General features: G+C 46.4%; 1 protein-coding gene across 1 annotated transcript in view; it reads right to left on the reverse strand.

The window, feature by feature from the left end:
• Positions 1 to 25,663, reverse strand: part of Cacna1c (calcium voltage-gated channel subunit alpha1 C) — a 558,454-nt gene that overhangs the window by 115,414 nt on the left and 417,377 nt on the right. The window contains exons 10-11 of the mRNA XM_052721999.1: positions 13,819 to 13,909; positions 6,587 to 6,613 (exon numbers count right to left, since the gene is read on the reverse strand). Of these exons, the coding sequence (XP_052577959.1) occupies positions 6,587 to 6,613; positions 13,819 to 13,909 (118 nt within the window). The remainder of the gene's footprint in view (positions 1 to 6,586; positions 6,614 to 13,818; positions 13,910 to 25,663) is intronic.

The following is a 25,663-nucleotide window of genomic DNA, read 5'->3' on the forward strand; positions in this document are numbered from 1 at the left end:
GCTGGGGATTCAGAGGATGATGCTTTTAACAGCTGCCTGGAATACAATAAAGAAGTGTGGAGAGTCAGATCACACATGGCCAGGCCAAGCCCCAACATCGGAAGACCCACACAATCAGATTTTATTTCAGAAACCAGACATCAACAGACACAGACACATGGTGAGCTTTCAGATCAAGGTGTAACCAAGAAGACAGTTCCAGCTGTCTGGATTAGTGATGATGTAAGAAAAACTTTCTTAGTGGCACAAAGGACACCGAGGATACAGCAGACCGGAAACAGAGTCAACAGGAGACTGGAATTCAAGAGGAGAGAGAGGTCCTAAGAGGGGTACCAAACTGCCTAGCTGGTGGTCTGGGAGTGTGGCACCCACAGCCGATCAAAATCCAGAGAGGGGTGCTCTGGGAAGGGAGGAGGGGTGGGAGAAGGGCAGTACATTTAGCTTGGAATGTGGTTCAGGGTGGTGGCTGGGCACGAAGGCAGAAAGATCATCAGGCATATAGAGTCCCTGCTCCGCTGGTAAAGAAGGCAGAAGGAAGTGAGACAATACCCTGGTGCAAACATCACAGGCATCTGCATTTCCATATGGTAATTTCTAGTTGTGCCTTTCTAGTCTCGGCCTCTATGCAGGCATGTGGGACCTGCTTGCAGCAGAGACCTGCAAACCTCATTCTGCAGCCCATGAGTGGACAAAACAACTGATAGGCCATGATTGGCACTGAAAAAAGGAACAGAATGAAAATATCACAGCATGATTCAAAATAAGTAGTACGAAATACTTGAATAGAATTCTTAGTGTGTGTGCGTGTGTATGCGCATGTGTGTGTTGTCCTGGGCCAGGATGCAAAAACCAGCCTTCTATTTTAGGGCAATGAAATTGACCTGTAGTCCAACATTCTGAATATGTCTATGTCATTATTCCATATCTGCAGTCTTCTGTCCAGAGATAATCATAGAAAAATTTAGTCATTTCCTCTGTAGAGTTGTGCTGGTGGTGCATCAGTTGAAGAATCATGAATGGTCCTCAGCGTCACACAGTACCACATACAAGCATACCAGAAGGGGTACAGGACTGGCTATATATGTTACATCCTTTGTCCCTAAATTCAGCTCTCTACTCCTTAAGAGAGACTTTTTCAACATCACCAGTTCCATGCCAAGGACAGATTGTATTTTTTGGTCCCAGGGAGACAGACCTCTATATGAATAGCTCTGTCCACTTGCCCACATTTCCTTTTGGGATATTGAATGGTCCTGTCCACTTACCCACACTGCCTTTTGGGGTATTGAATGGTTCCCTACAGTTTACCCACCCTGCCTTTTGGGATATCGAATGGTTCCGTCCACTTACCCACACTGCCTTTTGGGGTATTGAATGGTTCCCTCACTTATCCACACTGCCTTTTGGGGTAGCTTGGCTTCATCTATGTCTCTAACACTGTCGTTTTTCTCTCTACTGTTCCATGGAAAATCCCGTTACCAAGGTTTAACTGAATTCTACAGAGAGAATGGAAGAACCAGAGGCAATCTAAGAACTTGAATTCTTCCCTGAGAACTACCAGGGGGAACTTGGCTTTGGGCCTGCAAGCGGAAGGACAGATAGATTAGTCTCAGTGTTCTGGCCTGATCCATCCTTCACTGGAGGCCCCAGCTTTGCGGGGGACACTCAGCTTAGCTGGTGCTTTAGGGGACTTCACTATGCACAGAAGAGACACCATGCAAGTCAGACATTAGTCTGCCCTTCAGGGTGCTTGAGACATCTAGCCATGCCACATGCAAGTGTGAGGATGGGGCATCTGTGGAGAGGGACAAGTGGCTAGGACAACGAGTCCCAGGTGGATGTAATGGGAAGTGGCCCTTGATATTTGCCATAACTTGATACTGCATAGTCCCGTATTATCAGAACACATCTCTTTCTTCCTATGAGTATTAATGTAGGATAATTTAAAAACATATATTAATTGCAAAGATACATTTTAAAATAGACACAATCCCATACTGCAGAGACCACTGATAATTGCCATGCAGACTATAAAGCAATCAAGGTTGCTTTTACCTACAGTAGGTAGAAACTGACTTGGAGTCCGTTTAATACCAAGAATTAAACCACGGCCTCTCTCTCGTTTATTAGCAGTGGACATCGGTTGTTATAAAGTCAGGCCCGTCCCATGGGTATAAAACAGCTCTCTGCCAGCTCTTTTAAAGGTGGCTGCTACTGCACAGAGCCGTTCTGGAGAGTCACATGGATTTTGGGTTGTGGTGGGGATGGGAGTAATTACTATCCAGGGAAAGTATTTAAAGATAATTGTACATCTCCTACTCTTCAAATGTAGTTTTGCTTGACAGCTGGTTTCCTGGCAACACTTCCTACTACATAAGAAATGGATAGTTTATTAGAATGTGTAAATTTATTTGTGTGTTTACATATGCACAGAGGATATAGAAATTAAATGATAAAATAGGGAGGAGAGATTTGCCTGCTGTTCATGTTGTCTTTGCATCAGCTGGAAGTCATTTACTCTAGAAATACAGAGACGGGGCGAGAAGGATGGAAGTGAACGTGCCTACTGTACCTAACTGTCTGTAGCGCTGTGCTCTGTTCCCTCTCCCTTGGCTCCTCTTATTTTCACCCCACCCCCAGCACAGGGCGTCGACTTTTTTTTTTTTTAGAAACACAGAATACCCTCCCAACTATGAAGGCTTCCATCCTCTGGTCCTATCTTCTAGGTCCTGCTCATCCTTAGGGCTCACCTCAAATCCCAGCTTCTCTGCAGTGGACGTTCTGCTCTTCTAGCCCTGGCCTCCCTGCAAAGCCTGTCTGCATCACACACTTGGTTTGTGCAGTCAGAAACACTTATGTAAGAGCTGCTGCGGACACGGTAAGATAGCAACAGTTAACAGACCCAGTCCTTCCCAGCACAAAGGCCGGCCAGGGCACAGCAGTAGGCGAACATACTACATGCTGGGACTCTCTGCAATAGTGCCCCTAGGCCACATCTTACATAGTCATGGAGGGATCCAGAGAGGTTTCCCCTGGGAGAGGACTTCCATTGCCTGCTAGCAGCAGTTAACTTTTAATGTTTGGCCCCTGACTCTTTACTGAGATAATCAGATCCACAAGAGGCAGGGATCATGTCTTCTATTTTGTTACAGACCCATAGTATTGAGCACAGTTTGTCTCACACAGTACGATGCTCGCTTACAGGTTGTGTGAGATATGACAGAGAGACGTGCCCAGGTCCAACTCCCTGAAAAAGGCAAGGCTTAGAAAGCCCTGGCCTCAGGAAGGGGAAAGGACAGAGCTCCTAAACTGCTTCTCTCGGCATGCCCATGCTGACAAGTCCAAGACATGGAAACAGTAGACACTGCAGGCTGTCTATTGCTGGAGGAAGTTTCCATCTTCAACAGAACCAGGAACAGACAGCAGAGAAAATCCGCTACATTTAACTCTTTTATGAGTAAGTAGCCTAAAAATGGGATCTAGAGATTGGGGCAGACTTGTGTGCCTAGTTGTTTACGGCACAGCAGAAAAGCAAGGACGTGGGAGGCGGTTCTTACCGAAGACTAGGCCTGACGGCCCTCACAGTTTGGAACCCCATGAGGTTTGCTCTGAATTCTTCATAGTTATGCTAGGAAACATTCCAACAGGTCTCTGGATCACTGATGCACAGTGAGTCTCAAATGTAGCCTTTATTTTCCTTTACACGAAAACCTGAATTATCAAAAAACCCCAAGCATCATCTAATTTGTCTCTTTTTTCCCCTGCAAGCTCTATTCAACCGTTCTTTCAAAATTAACCATGACTTTGTATCATCCAGTCTTGCACCTAAAATAGGCCAATTTGAAGCTCCAATTCTATTACTGTCATTATTAGATTGTTTCCCAACTGAGAGAACTATTTGGGAAATGTTGATAATTCTGCAAGTGTTTTCAATCTATTATCATCCTTAGCTATTGCCTAACCAGACACCATCAGTGAGCTGAAGGATGTAGGTTAGCAAGCTGCTTGTGATATTGCTCAGGACTTCTAGGGTCCCCTTGTCTGGGTGACAGACACTAGCAACATGTGGCCAATCCAAACTAAGATATACAGTAAATGTAAGGTACATGCTAAGTTTCAAAAAGTCTTGGTGCAACAAGGAACACAAGCTATCTCACTAAAATGTGTTATATTAATTTCAGTTGAAATGACAATGTTTTCATTACACCGCTCTAAATAAAAATGTTTCATTTCCTGTTGCTCCTTTGGACTTCTTTGACATGGCCACTAGAATAATTTTCAAAGCATGCACAGAAATAGGTTCAGCACACCAGCCAGGACTTGCCCTGCAGGATGGCTGAGCCTATTCCTGAGCTGTGACTTTGGGCTTCTTTAAGCTTCAGGGATCATCTACAGGTGTTTTTAAATGACTGTGCCAACCCACTGACAAGAAGCCACTTGTGAATACAAGGTCATTTTTGTGCTTACCTTAAATTGGAAATGCAGAGAGAGAGAGAGAGAGAGAGAGAGAGAGAGAGAGAGAGAGCACCCCTCCCCCAAAGTAAGCAATTAGAGCCCCATGGCTGGCAGATGCAGCATGGACAAGGTCCCAAGGATCAAAAGACTGTAATTTTTCAAAGACATACCTGACACTGTGGATTACCCAATGCAAAAGGAAGGTTTTAGAGTCTCCTGATAACTCATGAGTGTCCACCAAGTATGGGATCTTCTCCACAAGTCTCCAGATTGTGTTTATTCATTCATTCATCTATGGTTTCCTCATTTGCATGGAGTGAGAATAGAATTTGGGAAATATTTTCACTGTAAAATTTAATCTCTTTACTATTACTATGTGGGGGCTGTGGAACTGTTCAAAGAAACATGTACTTGTCAAATATGACATTTGTTTGAATGTCTGTCAAGTCTACATCTTATCAAGACCAGGTGATTGATCCATCCATCCATCCATCCATCCATCCATCCATCCATCCATCCTATATATTACTTCTCTATATATTACTAAATTCTTATTATATACCAGCTACTTCTACACATGCAGAAGATGAAGAATGAAGATCTAGAGAGGATTCTTTTGTGTTTAGAGCTCTCTTTCATGTAATAAAAGCCAGTACTGGTAGAGCTGACCGTGGATTTTTATATTAAGGAGGCCTTGGTTTGAAAGAACAATAGGGGAAGAAGAAGCATACATTTTCCAGTCCCAGAGGAACATGGGAGAAAGGAGGTGTCAGAATTGGACCAGTGTCACGTACCAGAGTCCTCACTTAACCTTCATACTTGGGTGTGGAATGCCATGAGGTTAGAGGGACTCGCTTAGAAACACCTCGATGTCACAAGGAGAGGTTAAGGGAGCTGGACAGTGATCAGAGAGCTTGAGAGTCAGAGAACAGAAGTGGAGATTTCAAGGCTGGAGGGGTATGGCACAGGGTACATGACATGGCCTGTAGTGGTGGATGTCTAAACTAGACAGACTTGCCATATGTCGAGCTGGCCCACGTATCAGAGCTGGCAGGAGTCAAGAGACTCTTGAGAACTCCAGGACCTCTTTCACTAAGCTCTGATTCTGGGATTGTGGCATTCTCCCCAACCCCCTGCGTATCCAGATCCACTTTAGACAGGAGCTGGGGAAAACGAACTCTGAGCAATTGCACTCGTGACCTCCAGGAACTGCTTAAAACATACTGTTGGTAAACACCTGGTTGAACTAGTTTAGAATTACTCATACTCCCACTACATATGTGATGAGGCTTGGGAGGCAAGACTACGTTATGAAAAATAAATGGCCAATATTTTTTGGTGTCTAAGTCTTGTTTGTGGAATTAAATTTACATTCTCATCCTACATATATAACCAGTCAAGCACTCAGGGAGCTCTCAGAGGCAACCTGTGGGGTAGTTAGGTAGGTACTGAGCAGACTCCAGTGTGCAGACAAAGTTCAAAGGAGGCAACAGGCCTTTGAGCCAATAGCTAGAGTATAACATGGTAAGTGCTAGGACTATTGCATGACCAAACATGTGGGAATGGAGATTGATGAGAAGACCATTTTAGTGTGCTGTGCCAAGGGTGCCACAGATGCAGTAACCTTTGAGCGGATTGACAAGTCTGATGTTTCCAGATAGAGACATAGATGGTGATTTTGGTGGAGGAAAAGCCCCACAAAAGTCTCAGTATGCAAGAGAATATAGAAATTTGGGAACCTACAAGGAGTTGCATGTAGAAGAAAGTATTTGTGCAGACGTGCAGAAGGTAAAGGCAGAGACAAGCCACAGGGTGGATATTCTGGAAGCTTCTGATACTGTCTCAAAGCAGTGACAGAATCTACATTCTGTCTGTAATCCTCAAAGTTGTGAAGTATGCCAAGTAGTAACAAATGTTCGCACATTTATTTTAACTGACTTTATCTTGTACAGGAAGTAGACACCACTCAGAGCCTATCCAAAAGAACCCAAGTTTTAACCCTTACAAAAGGAAGCAGTTCTAGCCCCAGAAGGACCCAAGCTGATAGGAATTACCTTGGCCATCTGACACAGTAGCTGGGGGTCAGGCTACAGGGACAGAAGGGAAGAGGGGTAGTTTGCATCTCACTCACCTGAACTTGGACTTGGAGATCCGGTGGCTGAAAGAGTAAAAGGAAATATTAGCAAAGACAACATATTCACTTTTGTCCATATCAAGAGTGTTTAACCATCCCCAAGGAATTTGATGTTCCCCAGGACGGTATGTGGGCACTGGAAGGATTTGTGGGGTAAGTTATAATGCTACAGAGAAAGAACATTTTGTGTATTTGAATGTGGCTGGCCCAGCTGACATCTACAAATCCAGTATCTTCTAAGCATGGGTAATCCTTTGCTGGAGAGCAGAGCACACAGTCCTGAGAGGATCAGTATCTGCCCACAAACTCCATGAAGGGCTAAGCATAACACCCCTTTAGGAAAGCCATGGAAAATGGAAAGTCTCTCACTGCAGACAGAAAGACCCCACCAACAGAAAACTCTTCGTGCTGACCTCACTGTGGTCTGCCTGGATCTCTACCAGAGCTGGGTTAGGAAGCACATGAAGCCACATGAGTCAGCTGGAAACGGGAAGGCCATCACTTCCCTAGCTCAGAGCTGCTCACTAGATATGAACACATAGCCTCAGGCTCTAAAGGGACATTATATGTGCTGAAGTCAGGTGTGGCCTCAGAGGTCTATGGCAACTTTGGGCGGAAGCACAGGTAGGGTGTCCTTGAAGGATCGTTACATGGGAAGGATCCCGAAAGATAGCACCTTTAAGGGAGGCTTTGAGACTGTCCAGTTCATCTAGGACAGATTCCAGGAAAGCTACACGGAGCTGGGAGGTGGAGAGAGGTCAAGAGAGAGGCTTGTTAATGAGAAGTAGAGAAAAGTGAGGGAGGAGGGAGAAAGGGGAGAAGAGAGAAAGGAGGAAAGAGGGAAGAGAAAGGAGAGGGGGAAGGAGGATGTAAGCAATTGAGACAAAACATTTTGGAAAAAACCCAAACATCTGAAGGCACATGCCAGCTTAGCTTTGATGCTAAGAGAAAGGTGGCCGGGCGGTGGTGGCGCACGCCTTTAATCCCAGCACTCGGGAGGCAGAGGCAGGAGGATCTCTGTGAGTTCGAGGCCAGCCTGGTCTACAGAGTGAGTTCCAGGAAAGGCCCAAAACTACACAGAGAAACCCTGCCTCGAAAAACCAAAAAAGAGAGAGAGAGAGAGAGAGAGAGAGAGAGAGAGAGAGAGAGAGAGAGAGAAAGGTGAACACAGGCAAAGTAACAGGGGAAATCTCAGAAAGCTCCACCCTTAGATGAAGAACTACAGGCAACCAACGCTGCTAAAAGAGGGTGAATGTGTCTTCTCCAGGGACGAGGTCCCTAACAGGTTGTCCAATCTCAAGAGGTCAGCTCTAAACACATCGCACACGAGCAACACTAAATGGACTCAGCGAGTTATATATTTATAAATATATACCAGCAATAATCAAAGAGAACAAGGTCATAAAATTGGAAGAGTAGGGGGCTAGGGAAGGCCTTGAGAGGGGAGAGGAAGGAGTGGGAATGATGTAAATACTGTACTCATGTAGGACATTTTAAAAATGGCCACAAAGAATAGAATTCAAATGAGGAATGGCAATGATCAGAGACCCTTGGAGGGATGTTGGAAGGTGACTGCTTGACGCCATGTTGTCCCAGTCAGGCAAAAAGCAAGCTATGTCACGTAATAAGAAAACATCAACCCTTCCTGATATTATTTTTTTATTAAAAAAAAATAAAGCAGAAGATGTGGCAGGTGGCAAAGTCATCGTGCATGAGATAATTATATCTCCAGGGCACTGAGAAGCCGAGCCAAGTGCCTTTATTGCTCTGAACTGTTAACTAACAACCCTTTTCCACCCCCAAGACTGCCTGCCAGGCTGCAGGGTTTAATCACATGCTAACTGAGCATGTGGGAGGGGGGCCTAGAGCCCAGGGTAGCGTCTTTCATCTAGAGGCACCGTTTAACAGGGGAAGAAATGTTTGCTAGCTGATCAATGGAGACAGGGAAGCAGGTTATGGATATGCTGAGCTCAGGGATCTGTAAGAAGGCCGAGCTGGTTCCAGGCTTTCTTGCAGAGGGTCTCAGTGGTTTCTGGCTCAACTCAGACCCTTTGCCCCCTGCAAGTCTCCCTCTTATTCTCAGTCCAGTTAATTTACAAGCAAAAGTAAGACCTTAGAAACTCCCCTACGAGGAACTTGAGAGTTCTCTTAAGGAAATGAATCTGTAATATGGGATAAGGGGAGATCAGAGCTGAGTGAGTATTTGTCCTCGTTCACAGGTGGCCACTGTTTGGTGTCCTTGTACTCTGGGCCAAATGAAATGGTCCATGAGTCTCCTGCCTATTTGGCTCCAAGTCCTGATGTCTAACCCTGTACACCTCATATGAAGAAGGCTTCTTGTTGCTATCAGGAGTCTGCGAGCATGACTTTAGGTTCTCTGCATCTGAAACATTCCTTTGTTTTTAATACAAGCCCATTTCCTCGGGCCCTCGGCAGCACTTTGGTCCTTGCACTAAGGAAAGGTGTGATGTCACTCCAGGGGGTCCTAGAAGAGTTATACTTAGAACTTTACAGAAGATTGAAGGCTTTGATTCCCTGGCAATCCCTGTATGCAGGAGCAGTTAGCTTCAAGACTTCACAAAACAGAAGGACGCTACTGCTCACAGCCCACTGTCTCCTGTCAGTAGCGACAGTCTCCATGTTTGGATAGCTGTTCTCACTGTGGAGAAAGGAGCCAGAGAGTACTGAGCACCTTAGCATGTCTGTCTTCTACTGATGTTTGAAATCTGTGCAGCCTGTAGAGTCCTGGAAACAGCAGAAGCCTCCAGTGTACCCAAACCCCAGTGGGCATGAGTAGTTTGCTCCAAAGTTTCTGGACTTTTCCATCATTCATATTCAAGTGCAATGCCATCCCTACTTCACATCTCAGGTAGATTTGTTAAGAGCAAGGAAGTGGAGGAGGTTAATAACTAGCCACACATGAGACCTCCAGAATACACCACTGGGTAGGGACTTATCTATTTATCCCCAGGTGCTCAACTGGACCCCTAGGGGCCAACCTAGAAGACCAAGATTTTCCTCCCTAATTTTGACATTCGAAATTAGAGACAACCCTCAAATCATTTTCCCTGTTAAGCTACTGGCTTTGTATTTATCATTATCTGACAAATAGTTGAACTCCTTGGTAGTTGTTTATACATTCAGCTTCTTCTTCCTTCTTTGAGTGATAAGTACTGTACACTTACTACCTACTGTGCAAGAGTTTTCCTGAATTGGCCCCATTTTGCCTTCAGCACACTCAGAAAGATTGCTGATTCAGCTTCTCCGACTCCACAGCTTGATCACAATCCCAGCTGTTAGGACGAGAGGGAGCATATCCTGGAGTTTGCCCAAGCTGAACATGGCTCCAGATACTGGATGCTAAATCCATCTCTGGCCTGAACTTCCTTCCTGGAACCCAGGCTTTGCCTGTAGAGGATCCTCTCGATCACTCTGCCTCTTCCAAAGCTCCCAGGCAAGCAATAGAGTTGACTTCTAGTTTTCAGCTTGACCTTCAGTGATGTCCATGTGTCCTTTGACATAAGGCAGATTACCCACTTGGCCTTGAGCTGGGTCACTGTGGTTAAGCCCCATCAGATTCACATAATTATTGTTTTTTAGTGCTTTTAGGCTCTAAAATGTACCAAAAATATATTTTAAAGATGCCAAATGTACATGGACAGTGTCAATCTCCAGAATGTCCAAGGCTGCAGATCTAGTCGTCCCTTGGTGGCCTTCCCATTTGTATCTTCCGGGTTGTCCTTCAAGTTTCTACAACACCCAGCCTTCACCCCATGAAAGATGATGGATCTTAGAACAATTCCCATCCCTGACCAGTGTTCATAGGCCCTCAGAGCTAAAAGGAATCCTTCATGTCACATGGGTCTCTGCTACGCAATTCCTCAAGCTGTAGAATGTCTTAGTCATTTGTGATCTCACATGGAGCCAAATGTGCCAAGGAGGTGGAAGAAGTGCCCCTTTAAAGAGTCCTGGAAGGCAGTGTTCAGCCTTGGTTTCTGATGGAATCAGTGGTCCATCCTGTCCCTTTCTTGGGAGAAAGGAGCTGTACCTTAGAAAGGGTGCTTGCTTCAAGTCTGAGGTCAGCTCCCTTCCATTTTCCCAGGCAGAGGAAATCTACTTCCTGTGCTCAATTCCTTTGCAGTTTCTTCAGCTTCTGGGTTTTCACTGGCTTCTCAGTGCCTTGAAGACCACCCCATGGCAGTGAAAGCCATCCCTTTACTCCCGTGCCAGCTCCTCCCTTCCCTGTCCCATTTCTCTCTCCTTTGCAATGGCCTCAGTGTTCTGGGGGGTGCCCTGCACTGGCACATTCCCACCCTTCCTGAGACTGGCTCTCAGAGTCAGTGTACCCCCAAGCCCCTTAGAGTAGAGAGCTCTGGGACACCCTGACGATTGGCCAATTCTTTCTGTCCCCACATTACAGCTCTACTTGGGGCCGCCATCATCTCATACATGAGCAGCCACAGTGGCTGCTTCATTAGTCCATCACCCTCTTTCCTAATTGTTCCTAACGTCAAAACGATCTTTCGAGAGTATAGGACTGATGGAACTGATCCCCTCACACAGCTCTGTGTTCTAAAAACCTTTCAGCAACTTCTCACACTCCCATAACACAGACCAAGGTCCTTATGGAGCCCACCAGTTCTTGCCCTGCACCCGAACCACCATCCCTCACACACATGCTGGCCCCTGACACTTGGTATTTCTATTCATTCTTAGTTTTCAGTTTAAATTTTAATCCCTCAGTGAATTTTCCTAACCTGTCAATCCAAACCGGGATTCTCCGCAATTGAGGACACATTACATTTACTTAGGCATCACAACACGCCAGTTTCTAGGGCCTCTTCCACACTAGGTGGTCAGCTCCATGGAGTCAGTGCCACTTTTCTGGATGACTACTATCTCTATAGGCTGTGACCACCATTAAGGTTCCCACAGAGAGGGTTTTCCTGACATCTCCCTCCCACATCTCTCGGTGGAACTGTCTGTTTGTCTTTCTATTCTGTGTGTCAGTTTCCCCAAAGTTTGGTCCTTGTCTCCTGCTTCCTACGCCTATCTGAATAAACACTGTCCTATGACCTTATCAATGGCCTCAAATGCCCGTCTCCATCTCTACTCAGAACTGAACCTCAGAACTTCTCACCCTGCCATCCACACAGCACCTGCGTATCTTTTAGGCTGGACCCCCCTTCTAATTTTGCTTCAGCCTTGTTATCAATTTATCTTATCAAATTTTGGTGAGTTTTTTCTTTATCTCTTTCTCTGTCACTGCATTGCCTCACACTGCAGTCCTTTTTTCTACACCCCTTTGCCACCCACGCGACATCTTTACCCCAGCCTTCTTACAGGCAAGTCCTCATCCCGATCTCAGGACTTTTAGCTCAAAGCTCATAAAACTATGATCTCTCATTCTGCCCTCAGCCTGCTTCTCTTCTTAAGCCGATCCATTGATAGCAACAGCGGCAATCTTAGCCCATCTGTCTTGTGGGGAGATGCGCAAAGATAGCAGTAGATGAAGTGTATATTCTAATTCTGGTGCCATAACTATCTTTTGTATGCAGCATAGATGTGTATCAACCTGGGTATGTGTAGGAATGAGAGCAACCATTTCTGCATAACTCAGATGCAGAGCACATCCTCCTAGGAGGTGACAGATAGAGCAGCGATGCCCATTTCCCTCCACAGGGGATAATCAGGTTTGCTTTCCAGCCTAGCATCATGGACTCCAAAATGTACTGCTAAATGAGTTCCTGGTGCCAGCTCCCTGGCCCCTCCTGGTTTATACCTTGGGCCATGCCCCAAAGCCAGCATTATAATAACCTTGATAATCTTTTCTCCAAACTCCCCATCCTTGATGTCAAGCAAGGAGAAAAGCCTGGAACTTATGAGCTAGAAGGGTGCCATATGCTGCCCCTATCATTGCTATCTGGGGCCACCTTTTGTAGACTTCCAAAAGGGAAAAGAAGAAGAAAGGCTGGGAGTGCTGCTTACAAATGTAATTAGCACCATATTTTAACAACACTTTGACAATAATTGCTTCTCAACAATGCTGAGAAATCTGCAGTGCAGACTCCCTGGTGCCACTGTCAGAGTGAGTGATGCCACAGCCCTGTGGACCCTGGAACCTGGCTGCACAGCTCCCCAGCCTTGCTCACCTCCCTCTTTCGGCTCACACACAGGCACACTCAGATTGGCCTGCAGCTACTGTCGTGAGAAGGCTGGGTCTGCATGGCAGTGAGTCATGCTACAGGGAAAGTGCTGTTCTACCCCCAGAAGCATTTGGAGACACAGTTTATTTGGGCTAATCCTACTCAGAGCTTTCTGTTTGCAGTTCCTTCCAGCGGTCAAGGCAAGGTTACAGCTATCACACTCATGGCCATAGGAAAAGCGGTCATCGCCTCCCAAAGTGAAGCCTGGGTGTGGCTACCTAGTGCCATACCCCTTTGTCCCCCAGGCTTTGCTTTTGTGACGCTAGTAATCAAATTGGTTTTGTCAATTTTAGTAATGAAACCATTTCCCCCTTCATTTAGGGAGTGAGGGTCATTGACATGGATGATTTGATCCTGTGTTCAGGACTGTGACAATCCATATGTGAACTGCTCCCATGGACAACAGCTCCTGCTCTCTCACATCTGGCTAAGTCCCAGGTCAAAGTCCCTGGGAGCCAGGGACCGCGAGGAAGCCTTAGCTGCTAAGAAGGACTGCTGCCTCCTAGGCTAAGGACATTCCTGGTAGTATGCCAGGCGCTGGCTCCCCGTCATTAGAAGGGCTGCTCAGAGCTGCACAGGACCACAGGATCATCCCCTGAAGTGTAGTCCCTTAGCTGGTGATTTTCTATAAGGCCATGTTTGTCAGAATGGAAAAGGTGACCATGTAGCAGCAGGGACCTTGACCTACTAGCTCTTATGAAAAAAATAAATGAAAGGGAATAAGAAAAAACAGACATCAGAGCACCCCTACTTCTATACTTCTCTGATGGAGTGAAAGGGTCCATTATCTGAGTTTGGTGGCCCTCCCAGAAATGCTGAAGATGGGCTTTATGTTGAAGAGCCCACTACCACATATGAGATCATCATCCCAGGCCTCTCTTCCCTCCACCCAGGGCACAGGTTGTCAACCAAGGTTCTGATTCTGCCCCTGGAGTGAGGGGCCATCCTACTTGACTCCAAGAGCCAGTTTCCCAGGGCATGCCCCAGGAAGAACTCAGTGCTAAGTTTGCTATGGGTACTCACGCAAGCCTGGCTCCACAGTTTTCGCCCTCGATGTCACCTCCAGCCACATTTTCAGTGTTGACAGACTCAGTCTCACTTGTGGGCATGCTCACTGTGAGTGATGGGGAGGCATGGAAGGCATTGAGGGTAGGGAGAGAAAGGGAGAAGAAGAGCGTTAGTGTAAGACATACCATTCTAGCCCAGGGCTGGCTGGGCACCACCTGCTGGCCTGTCTGTGGGGGCCTGGCCCTGGCATTGTCCTCATCAGGCTGAGCAAGCCAGCTGCCAGGACGCTGTAGATGAGTGGGATTGTAGGAAGGACTCTGATGATCAGGCCATTTACCTTACAGGACACATCTGGACAAGAATGATGGTTGCATCCTTCTTGGCCCTCAACTTTGGAGTTTTTCCATTTGCATCCTCAACTGACCACATGGAGAGAAGCTCTTAAAACACAACTCTGCCACCTTCTTCCTTTCTTTCCCCTACCAGCTCCAACCTAAGACTGGAGTCTAGCTTGCTTGCAGAAAGGGTGCTTCTGCTACTCAAACAAATTTCCTGATGGATTTGGGGACATTTTTTTTCCTGCAGTGCACTGTGTCATAAAGCAATGACACTTAGGACCACACCTGAGGTGGTGGTCTTGAGGTAACTAGCCACTGTCAAACTCACATGTTTGACCTTACACAACATGGCACACACAAAGAATGGAGTCGTCTAATTGCAGGATCCACAAAATCAGGCTTAAATGTGGGCCAAAGAGAACCTGCAGGGATACCATCTCTCTTCTTAGAAGTCCTGGACCCCCATCTAAACAGAGATACTAGCTACCTGATTGTCCCAGAGCCAACCTGGCCAAGCAATGGCCAGCATCTTACACTAAGGCAGCAGCAGCCTAGGAAGGAGTTTTCCAGCTTAGACTCAGCATGGTGGCTTAGGTCATTTATTTTAGTATTATTTATTCTATAAAATTAAAGTTTAGCTCAAAGAGTTCTTCAAAGCTGCCATCATCCTTTTAATGTAATATGAAACCATCCATCTATATATATACACTATATATATGTATATATATATATAAATACACATATATATACTTTAAAAAATAAGATATGGTCTTGACATATTCCAAGCTGGCCTCAAACTTGGCAGTCCACCTGCCATAGCCTCCTGAGTGTGGCATTAGTGGTATACACCACAACTCCCAGGGAGCTTCTTGGTTTTACCAATCCTTCTTTAGAGCAATGTGGACTGGCACTCCTTCCCGAATAAACCTCATCTGGTAAGAAATCACTGGCCCTCAGCAGCCACAGTGTCTACAACTACTGAGACTGTGACAGGAGTGACAAGTCTCCATGGACCACCACAGCCCAGGGGAGACGTTCATTGGTTACATGGTAACGTTGATAGAGATGGACTTTCCCAAGTTTCTTTTCTTCTGGTTTATGACAAGTCAGGCAGATGAAAAGAGTTTCATTTCAAATATGGAAGACACAAACAGAGAACCCATGACTTACTATGTTTTGACGGTCACATGGAATAGTTCTCTTTGACTTAGGATTCTGCCTCAAAAATGTTGAGAAAAAAGAATCCAGACACCATCTCATAGATATTAAGGGCTGGAGGAAACTGTAAAAATTACCCAGCTCTAGCATGTCCCCCTTATGTCATAGGAAAGGAAAGTGAGGCTTAGAGACTGGGTATGATGGTCAAAGTCCATGGTGCGCCTAGAAAGGACTAGTGATTGAGCACTGTCCCTGCCCCATGCTCACCTTGACCACTCCAGTGTTGACCAAGTCTCTACTCTACATCTAGGGTAAGTCAATGACTGGGAGGCTGAGCCAGGCTCTGGACACACCACAGGATGGCATAAAATAGACCAGCAATGTTGTTCAGATTTATAGCGCTGACATTCATATCGCAGCCTAAGGTCTTTGGATGGGACTAGTCATTGGAGGTGACTTAGCACTGGGAACTGGGAATAGGGGCCTTCAGAGGTTTCCATGGGCTGTGGACAATCCACATTAAATAAGAAGCTATAAAAGTGAGGAGCATTTGGCCTTTCAGTTTGTTTATCTTTAGCCACTCTGGACTCAGGCCCCTTTAACTCTCGGAGGTCTGAGCTCCATGTAGAAAGCTTCCTGACTTTGTGATACTTGGCTCTCAGAGAACCCCTTGTATGTGAGTACAGTAGTGTGAGAGTAGCAGTGCTAGGCTTGGAAAGACACTAAACTTAGGAAGAAGTTGCCTGGGCCTTAGGAGTAAGCATATCCTCTAGTCAAGGCCCTTCCAGCAGCGGGGCTCATTCTGCATTTACAGTGACTGGTTGTGGCTGTCACTATCCAAAGGAAAGACTCCATCTTCTATCATGGAACAGTTGGTGCTGGTTGTCAAGCTCGCTGACTCGATCCAGTGGAAGAGATGAGGGTCAGTGGTCTTCCCCTCACAAACACACACACACGTGCAAACATATCCATACCAACAGAAGAGCGCTGGTGTGCACCCACACAAACACACAGGCGCACACACCCCAGACATCAAGAGCAACGTTCTCCCATGCAATCTGTATGGACCAACACACATTTACACACAGAGAGCACAGGAGACATTACCATGGGTTTCTGTAGAGTGACTAAACCAAGCAAACTTCCCTTTCTTCTGATCAAGCAAGCCCGCCGCTGCGCCTCCTTTCACAGACAAGATGGCCAGTGTCAAGGTCAGGGACAAGACATCAACAGAGAACATGCAATCAGCACAGGCAAAAGAAATAACAGACTTCTTACATGAACACTTTTATCTCCAAAAATTAATAAAACAATGAAAAGCATAAACCAAGACGTATAAGAAAACGTAACAAAATCTGGTGAAACTTTTTAAGTCACATGAATTAACAACATAAAACAAATGATGGACCCTTAGTGGAGTAAATGGCCGACTCTAGAAGAGGCTCCCAACCACACTGGCACATGTACCTGGAGACTTCCTAGTACCTGTGTCACCTGAAACCTTTTACAGATTTAAGTAGGTTTAAGATTAAGCTGGTGCCTGATTTCACCCATCCCACTGGCTAGATGGCTCAAGCTTCTCCCTCCCAGGGACCATGAATGCCAGCTACAGTGGGCTCCCATGCTTCCTTCCCACTTGTCCCCGGATGGTGTCATTTGTCTATTTGTCTACTTCTCCCCTTGTCTAGCTCAGTCTTTGTGTTTCGTTCAGTAAGTGGCTATCCAATGCTGCAGTCTTGGTTACATCCAAAGCACATGTGCATCTGCTTTACTTCGGATTTCACAAATGCTTACTGTGTTTAATTCTGTATGCACTATGCATGCAATTCATATACAGTACATTTCATAGTCTGTTTTCTTTTGAAGAGGAATAACCTGAGAGTCTGGTTCGAGTACAGAATAACTAAGCTGTCTTGGGAACCCACTTTTCATCAGAGTTCAGTTTCCTGTGCATAGAAAGCCTTAGGCTCTGCTCATGTCTGGGCTTAAATGCAGAGGAAGGAGCCAAGGGACAGAGAAGTCTGTGCTGTGCAGCAGCCTGACGTCCTGAGAGCCAACGCGTTAGCTGACTCCCCAGAAAGGGGGTTTCTCTTAATAACACTCATGCTTGTGTGCTTCTGTGACAAAACAGAGCAGCTGTCAGAAATAAGTGATGGACATGTACTGGGCACAGCTTATTAATGAGGAGCAGCAGTGGGTGGATGCAGGAAGTTACCAGACAGTCCTACAAGAAAGTGCTCTGATGAGGACAGACAAGTGGCCCCATGTGCTCTGGCGAAGGCTGTGAAGGGAGCATCTTTCATCCTAGTCTCCTGCAACTTAGATGATAACCAATGAACTTTTGTGTTAGTGGGGATTCAGAAGTCTGGCTAGTCTTCGAAAGGGGTCAAGCTCATTGCCAACCTATAGGGAGGTCCACATCTCCAGTGTGCAAAACACAGAGTAGAATAAACAGCAACTCTCAAATCCATTCTGGGGCTTCTCTTTCTTCTCAAAACTCCTTCCTGAATCGAACATTGGAAGTGAGTCAGGTCCCATTTCCCTTCTAGAGAGGTACATTTTAGAACGAGAACTAAAGCAAAAAAAGGGAGCCCGTGAGGACCGTGCTTTCTGTGGAGATGTGAAGAGGAAACAGAAAGCTGCCCATCGCCAAGCTCCTGGGGCTGGTGTGAGGGTACAAGGATTCCAGTCAGTGGTTCAAAGCTCAGAGACCTGTCAACCAGGAGCATTTCCCAGCATTTGGCTTGACAAAAAGTGCGTCATATCTTGTTCGATATTGGAAATAACTATAGGATAACTTTTAAAGTCATAAGAAGAACCCGATAAACATATGGGTGTTCAGATGGAACCACCTGTGGTCAGGATGCTCATGGTGGGATGTGGCCGAACCTCTGGCTCAGTTCTCTATGTGCATGGCCTGCATGGTCTCCATTCAATCTGCTCTGTGGGTCAAGTAACATCTCTGAAGGTTCCTACCTGAAATGAACATCTCTCACCAGAAAGGAGCATTTATTTAGTTTATTCCGTAGGCATCTGGGAGATAAAACAGCTGAAAATGAAGTGATCCTGTCAGTAAAGGATCCCACGGCCATGCGGCAGTTGCTGTTTAAAGGGAGGCTTCTGGGGAACTCTGTGCTCAGATTGTGTAGGCCGAGAATCACAAATATGAGACACGTGCCCCACAGGTGAGCTGGAAAGCTTGAGCACCTACGGTTACTTGGCTGAAGAGGCTGGCTGAAAGATGGGGAAGCCCTCAGGGGTCAGAGGACACCCCATTCCAATGTGATTGTATGATTGTCTGTGTCCCTCCAGACAGGTGAGGATATACCCTTTGTAAAAACACAGTGTGTGTGTGTGTGTGTGTGTGTGTGTGTGTGTGTGTGTGTGTGTGTGAGATGTATGGTGTGTGTGCCTGTTCATGTGTATGCCATGATAGCCTGTGTGTGGATGGAGGTCAGAGGTCAATCTCAAGTTCTGGTGGGAACTAGAGTTTGCCAATTTGGCTAGGAGAGCTGGTGAGCAAGCCCCAGGTGTCCACTCGTCTCTGCCTCCCCAGCACCAGGACTTGAAGCGCTTATCACCAGGCCCAGCTTTGGTGCGGGGCTCAGGCTCAGGTCCCCACGCTTGCGTGGTAAACACTTCACTGGCTGAGCCTTTTCCCCAGCCCGACCTGATGCAGTTTTGAGGGAAAGATGCTGAGGAAGCAGCTGAGATGAAGCTCATTTTCTGACTTTACTGCTAACAGGTACTATCACCAAATGTGGACCTCTGGGATTTGAGGAGGAAGATTCTAAAACAAAGCAAAAAATAAAGATTTCTTGAGAAAGCAATCCATAGTTGTTGTTGCAAGTGATGGGTGGCATCACTATTTTCTTAGTTTTAGCAGCAATGGCTAAAATGAGTTGTACCAACTCTATTCTTTCTTTTTAATTTAACACATGGGGTCCTGTGATGCTACCAGGATGCCTGAACTCCTTAACTTAAAGAATCTCTACTCTGCCTCCCAGACAGCTAGAAGCCACCATGGTCACTCAGGCAATGGCTTGTCAACAGCTCGTTGCATCCTTGAATTAATTGTGTTAATTGTGTTCTAACCCTCCATCCCTCTAAACATCGACTCTCACTAGCCACTCTTACTTGAGTAGCACTTAGTAGTCTGTCTCTGTGTCTCAGGAGAGGTGCAGTTAATGTCTCTCCTCAGTTTGCTTGGATAACAACTGGGTAGATGCCATGGTCATCGTAATAAATTATAAGAGTCTCCATATGTAATTCCTCCATAAGACAATGTGGAGACCACACAATAATATACCTCAGGGGAGGTATATTAGATTGAAGCTGTTGTCCAGCTGTCCTGGTGCTTCCTGGCATGTTTGGGTTTATAAACCCTCTGAAATCTTATCCACTGAGCTCTGGGACTCCACCATGAGACATCAGGTGGTGTCTTTAAATTATGGTGGTACAGTTGATCTGGTAGTCTTTCTGCTGCTACGGTCAATGAGGAGGCTCACCGCTCATGACCCTCATGGTCCTCTATAGGAAGCTAGGTCTCCATAAAACTCCGTCTGGATGGACCCTCATGAAACAGATCCTCAAGTGGTAGGGCTGATTCCGACTGGCCCAGTGATTCAAAACTCACGTTTTCCTTAAAAGGAAATTAGACTTGTTTGATCATCACAATATCAGCATAATATATTATGTGCACAAGAGATGGACAGATGCATCCACAGAAGTAAAAAAAAAAAAATTTACTCATTGGGGTTTGGTAAAGGCCTGAGAGTCAAAGCAATCTGTGCTTTGGTAAAGGAAAATATTAGTATGTCACTTAGCAAGGGAAATGGGAAGATTCTGGGGATTTCCTTCATTTTTTTCTTCTTTCCCAAACTCAAGGCTTGGAAGAGAAAAAGGGAGAAACAGTCACATATAAGACATGTAGGCTGGCTGGGTCTCAGATTTTCTTAGGTATTCTTACCACTTAAGAGGCACCAGAGAATGTGAAATGAATTTGGGGAGAAAGATGAAATATGCTAAGCTCTGAAACTTTTAGGTCCCGCAAACAGCCCTGACTTTGTCCCAGCGGTGGAGTTCTCTAAGGTCTTCATATGACATCAGCGGGAACAGCCAGCTTCTCATGAGACTTGCAAAGAAAAATGTTATCCTCATTTTGCAATGTAGCTGTTAGGCCATTATGCAAACTCAGAGAACTCACCTGCTACTTCCAATCCCTCCTCACCTTCCCCGTTGAGAAAGAGTTACCGCACCGACATAGACGTTACTGGCAGTGGCTGAGGGTGTTTCCCCATGAGGCAGAATGCTGGCAGGAGTCCCAGGTGACTCTTGGCATCCAGCCTGCTGGGCTGCAATGGCTCAGGCTCATCCACTCCTATATGGAGCCTTGCCATTTACTTGGCCAGATGCCCATTTTATTACATTTTTATATTAAAAATGGTATAGCTAGCATTTATTTCCTCAAAGTACTAATGACAGCATGGCCCTGCCTTACAGGCTATACTCACTTTAACTTGGGCATCTCATCTGTTATGGATTGAATTATGCCTCCTAGAAACCCGCATGCTGATGTCTTAAACCCTCTTACTAGAATGGACTTTTTTTTTGTGGACAGGGTCTTTAAATATGTAATATAATTAAATGAGGTCACAATCTAACATGACTTGTACCCCAACAAAAAGACATTTGGACAGAGACAGAGCAGAGATCACAGAAAAATGCAGCGTGAAGACAGTGCTTATTAGCCAAGGAGAGGAGTCTACGATGGACCCTTTCCTTACAGCTTCCATGGAGACAGCCTGATCTATACCTTGATCTCAGATTCCAGCCTCCAGAATCAGGAAAACAATCCATTTCTGTCATTTAAGTCTATAGAACTTTATTAGGAAGCTTAGGCTACAATGGTACCTGTTTCCACCCATCCTGAAGAATTCTCTAGGCAAGCTGAGCTGCCTTACCACTGTCCCTTAAGGTACTGTCTCTCAGCTGCTGCCCACGTGGCATCACATAGCACCCATCTCTCCTCCAGGGAGGGTCTGGTCCCTCCACCTCACACCCTGTAGGTCTGCAAACTGTTGCTTTAAAGCCAAGTCTAAACTGCCACTTATTTCTGTGAATGGAGTTTCCCTGGGTCCCAGCAGTGACCCTCTCCCGAGGCTGTTGATTGGCCCCTCATTTTAGACAGCAGAGCTGAAGACCTGTAAGAGACACTGCAGGCGGGTGGTGGCACACACCTTTAATCCCAGAGATACTGAAGGGCCTGCAAAGCCAGGGGTACTAACTGGCTGGACCATCCCAGGCAGTGCTGAATCCCTATCCACTCATTCATTCTGGGAGGTCCAGTTCTAGCCTTTGGTAGCTTCTAGAACCACCCACTGCTGAGAGTCCTTCCTCATCTCCTAGAACACGTGTGCCACTTAACAATTTTAAGGAAAAATCTAGATGCCAGTTCTTGTCCCACCATCTACCACCCACAGGACTTCAGGTAAGCTACTCAACTTTTCTGGACTCCCATTTCCTCCTCCACAGAAAGATCATGATATTATTTACTCAAAGATCTTTTGGTATGGGTTAAGTGAAATAATATTTGTAAAAAGGACTTTGTAAAATGGTAACTGACATAAACACTCGCTAGTATTATCAACTCATTTTAAACTGTTTTTCTTAAAGTTTGTTATTTCTTAAGTAAATCCAAACTTTCTCAAGGCTAGGGACTTGGTCTTGGAATCCTCTGAAGCCATCGTCGGATTCTATGCAACAGCAGAAGCAATGTTTCGCACTGTCATGGTTCTCAGGATGCTCCTACGTGCTGCCTGCATGCCCGCCGTGCTGGCACTCCAGAAGGCTGACCTTTGCACACCATATCAAAGGTTCTTTCTCCGAGGCTGGCCAGTGGGACACACTAGCAAGAGTCTGTGGGTAGGTCAGAGGAGATGGAGCTCAGGTCCTTACTCTGCTGCTTCTGGGTACAGGGCGCACTGGCTGCATCTCAATGCCAAAGGCCATGGGTCTGGCCATGTAGCCCTCTTTACACAGCTGTTCTCTCCTTTGTATCTGCAGGCAGACCCATAGAAAAAGCTCCTCTATTGCTAGTTTACGGTGCTGTTCTGACTTCCTGAATCCTCTGCCCAACTTTCTTGAACCCTGACTCCATCTTCATCAAGATTTCTCTAAACCACCTGTCTAAAAGCACTTTCTGTGAGGACCTGACAGACGTGCTCCTAGGGTGCCATGCAAGGACGTTAATCCCCAGTGACAATCCAACGGAAGATAGGTGCCTGAGGGGAAAACCAGCGAGAATGGATGGCCATGAGTCTGGGGCTTATCGCCACATCAGGTAATGCCTGGACAGCTTGCTCAAGTCCACACTGTGAACTGTGAGAGAGAACTGGTAGCTCGCTATGGTGCAGGGGGACACAGCCCGGCCAGGAAGGAGGTGGATGTCCTAGAAGTAGATGCTACACTACTGACTCGGGAGGAGCAGTGGCATGTCCCACGTGACTGTCTTTTCTTTTGCAGAATAGATATTTGCGTTCATCGTTTTTCTACAATTGACAAATCAAACACACAGAGAGATCTCTCACTCTGCAGGCTTGTGCCCAATCTGAAATCCAGGACCTGCCACCTCCAGTGCCACTAGTCTAGGACACATGAAGGTACTCCTGGCCTTGGATATTGAATGGCTCCAGAGCACTGATACATTTCATGACAAGCTGAAGTTCTGTGCACCTCATCTCTTATGTGGGCGAGTTCATATACATGACTGGTGAAAGGCTTTCTTAGGAAAGTGTGGATGGGAAGAATCCAAGGCTATGGAGAAAGAGGGCAGAGGCAGTAAGAGAGAAGAAACAAAGGTGTACCACATGACAGCAGCCTGCCCCAGTAGGAAGGTCACAGGAAAAGGCACCACTACTTCCAGAACCTTCTCAATCACTTCTTGTCAGCCCAGCCTAGCTTAGCCTCCTCCACATAAGCAATTAAGCTCAGGCTGATTCTAAGCCAGCAAGGTAAACATAAAATAAGATCAAATATTAAGAATCCAAACAGAGGCCTTAATTATTAAAAAGGAGCAATACAGGTGTGGTGCGCCACCATCATAATCATTATTGCTGCCGCTAACTGGGAGTAGGTATAAATGGTTGCCCCGGGTCTGCAGCTATAACTCTAAGAAGGAAACCAAGGTTGCTGCGATCCCAGCAGGTTATAAGCATCCAGCACTCCAAGCAGAAAATCCCTTTCCAGCACGATGGCACTGGGGCTGCGGGAGGGCAGAACAGGAGGAGGCGGGGAGGGAGTTCAGCTGCACCAGACGAGCTGCTGAATGTGGGTGCACATCTCTCCTCTCCTTTCCCACAATGCCTACCTTCATTAGGAGTGACAGGGCCAGGTACAGCTCCTCTGCAGCCCAAAGGGATGTGGCACAGATCCTCTGCACACAGATAGAATGGCTCTTTTGTAGGGCTCTTCTGTGAACGCAGGTATTTTAAGCATAAAGTTCTTCCCAGGTTAGAGGGGCTGTTTTTCTAGTTACCCAGGCTTAGAAGAATATGTCGCCTACCTGGCATGATGTGAAAGGAAAAAGAAAAGATGTGTGTCCCTGGTCCCTTTCTAGTTTGGCCCAGGGCTATGTCATGTCATGTCACATGTCTGTTTTAGGCTTTGTCCTCCAGCAGTATAAACAACAGTATCTTCTGTCCTAATCCGAACAGTCCAGTTTTTAAGCATTTGCTATGTGCTAGCCTCTCTTCCATGTTTCACACGTATGAAATGAGAATACCACAAGTGAGGTATTACAGGAGTCCATTTTACACGAGAGGAAACAGGCTTGGAATTTAATCACTTATTCAAAGTGAGCAGCTAATTAGGAGCACCATGAGCTTTAGAGACCAAACTTCAGGCAAAGTCACCACAGGATGGAGTCCTGGTCATGATGGGTGGGACTAAGATAGGCTCTTCGTGGAAGGGAAAGGATGCACGCCCCACTCTTGCGGACTGTGGGGCGTGCAGATGTTTGTGAGCTGTGTAACAGCATTGGGACCCCTTGGACAAAGTCAGTCAGCTCTGCTGCTGTTGCCTCTTGCATTGTGGGGGTGATAATTGCAAGGATAACTCACTGAAAGGGACCAAAGACATGAGCAATCAGGCACACAGAGACTGGCTGGACAAAGGGGGAGGGGAGGAGGAGGTGCTGGCTAGCACGCTGTAACCAGGAACATGAAGCTGGAGCACCAGCCTCAGGAGCCTCACTGGGGTGTGGTACTGTAGCAGCCTAGTGCTTCCAAGGGCCACTGGGGAACTGACCAATGGGGGCACGGCAGGAGATACTTCCAGAAGTATAACCACTAGTGGGAACATGAGGCAGATGAGAAGGCAGAGAGAAAGCAAAGCAATTAGAGTAATTAACCATTCAAAGGTAATTAACAGTGTTGCACCCACGGCACCTCAGACCAGCACAGGGGAGTCACGCAGCTACGGGTGTCAGCTGAGGGCGAAGAGAAGTGCCCTAGGTTCTTAGTAGCAAGCACTTCCTCTTCGCAGCCCCCTGACACCCAGTCAGAATGAGGACAGTGATCCTCTACAAATTAGCACAGTCTCCTCCCTGGAGCGGACACACATCCATTCTGGAAAAGGGAATTCAAAGAGATGGACAGCACCAGAGAGGTCACTCAGAGGGTTTGAAAGCCCAAAGATGTACAGAAGAATTGAGCTGATCTGTGTATTATTTTACAGGGCAGGAAACTGAGGCTCAGGAGGGGATGGAGGGGTTGTCTGAGGACACTGAGCAAATTCAGACTGAAGCCAAGACCAGGAACCAGGGCTCCTGACTTGCTCACTAGGACTTCTCATCCATCTCTCCATCATCCATCTTTCCCAGTGGGCCTCTTGCTCTGTCTCATCTGGCAAGAGATGCGGAGAATGGGTTTTAGGGTCCAAGGATACATACCTTGGGGAGAGCTAGTGCATGCCTCCTGTGAAGTAGTCATCCACTCTCAAGTAAATGATCTTAACCTGACCTTTTCAATGGAAAATGGAGAGATAATCCCGCCACTCTGGGAGGGTTGGGTGAGGATTGAAGACAATCCAGCTGAGATGGGTTTAATTAATCATGGCTGTCAGTCCAAATACTAAAGAACGATATAGTATGTGTGTGGAGAACACTGGACACTATGTCTACCGGGCAATGCAGGAACGAAGTGTAGGCTGACAGAAGGAACCTCAGGGTCACATACCTTGTGCCTCAAAGGGCAGCAGGACTCTAGGCACTTGGTGGCGATGACAGCTGGCTCAGGGACAGTCCCTAAGAATGACAGCAGCCGCCTGGTCCTTTGGGGGCTGGCTGTTTCTTAGACGCATCCATC

The sequence above is a fragment of the Peromyscus californicus genome, unplaced genomic scaffold, assembly GCF_007827085.1.
Source record: "Peromyscus californicus insignis strain IS unplaced genomic scaffold, ASM782708v3 Scaffold_6__1_contigs__length_162567912, whole genome shotgun sequence".
Taxonomy (NCBI): domain Eukaryota; kingdom Metazoa; phylum Chordata; class Mammalia; order Rodentia; family Cricetidae; genus Peromyscus; species Peromyscus californicus.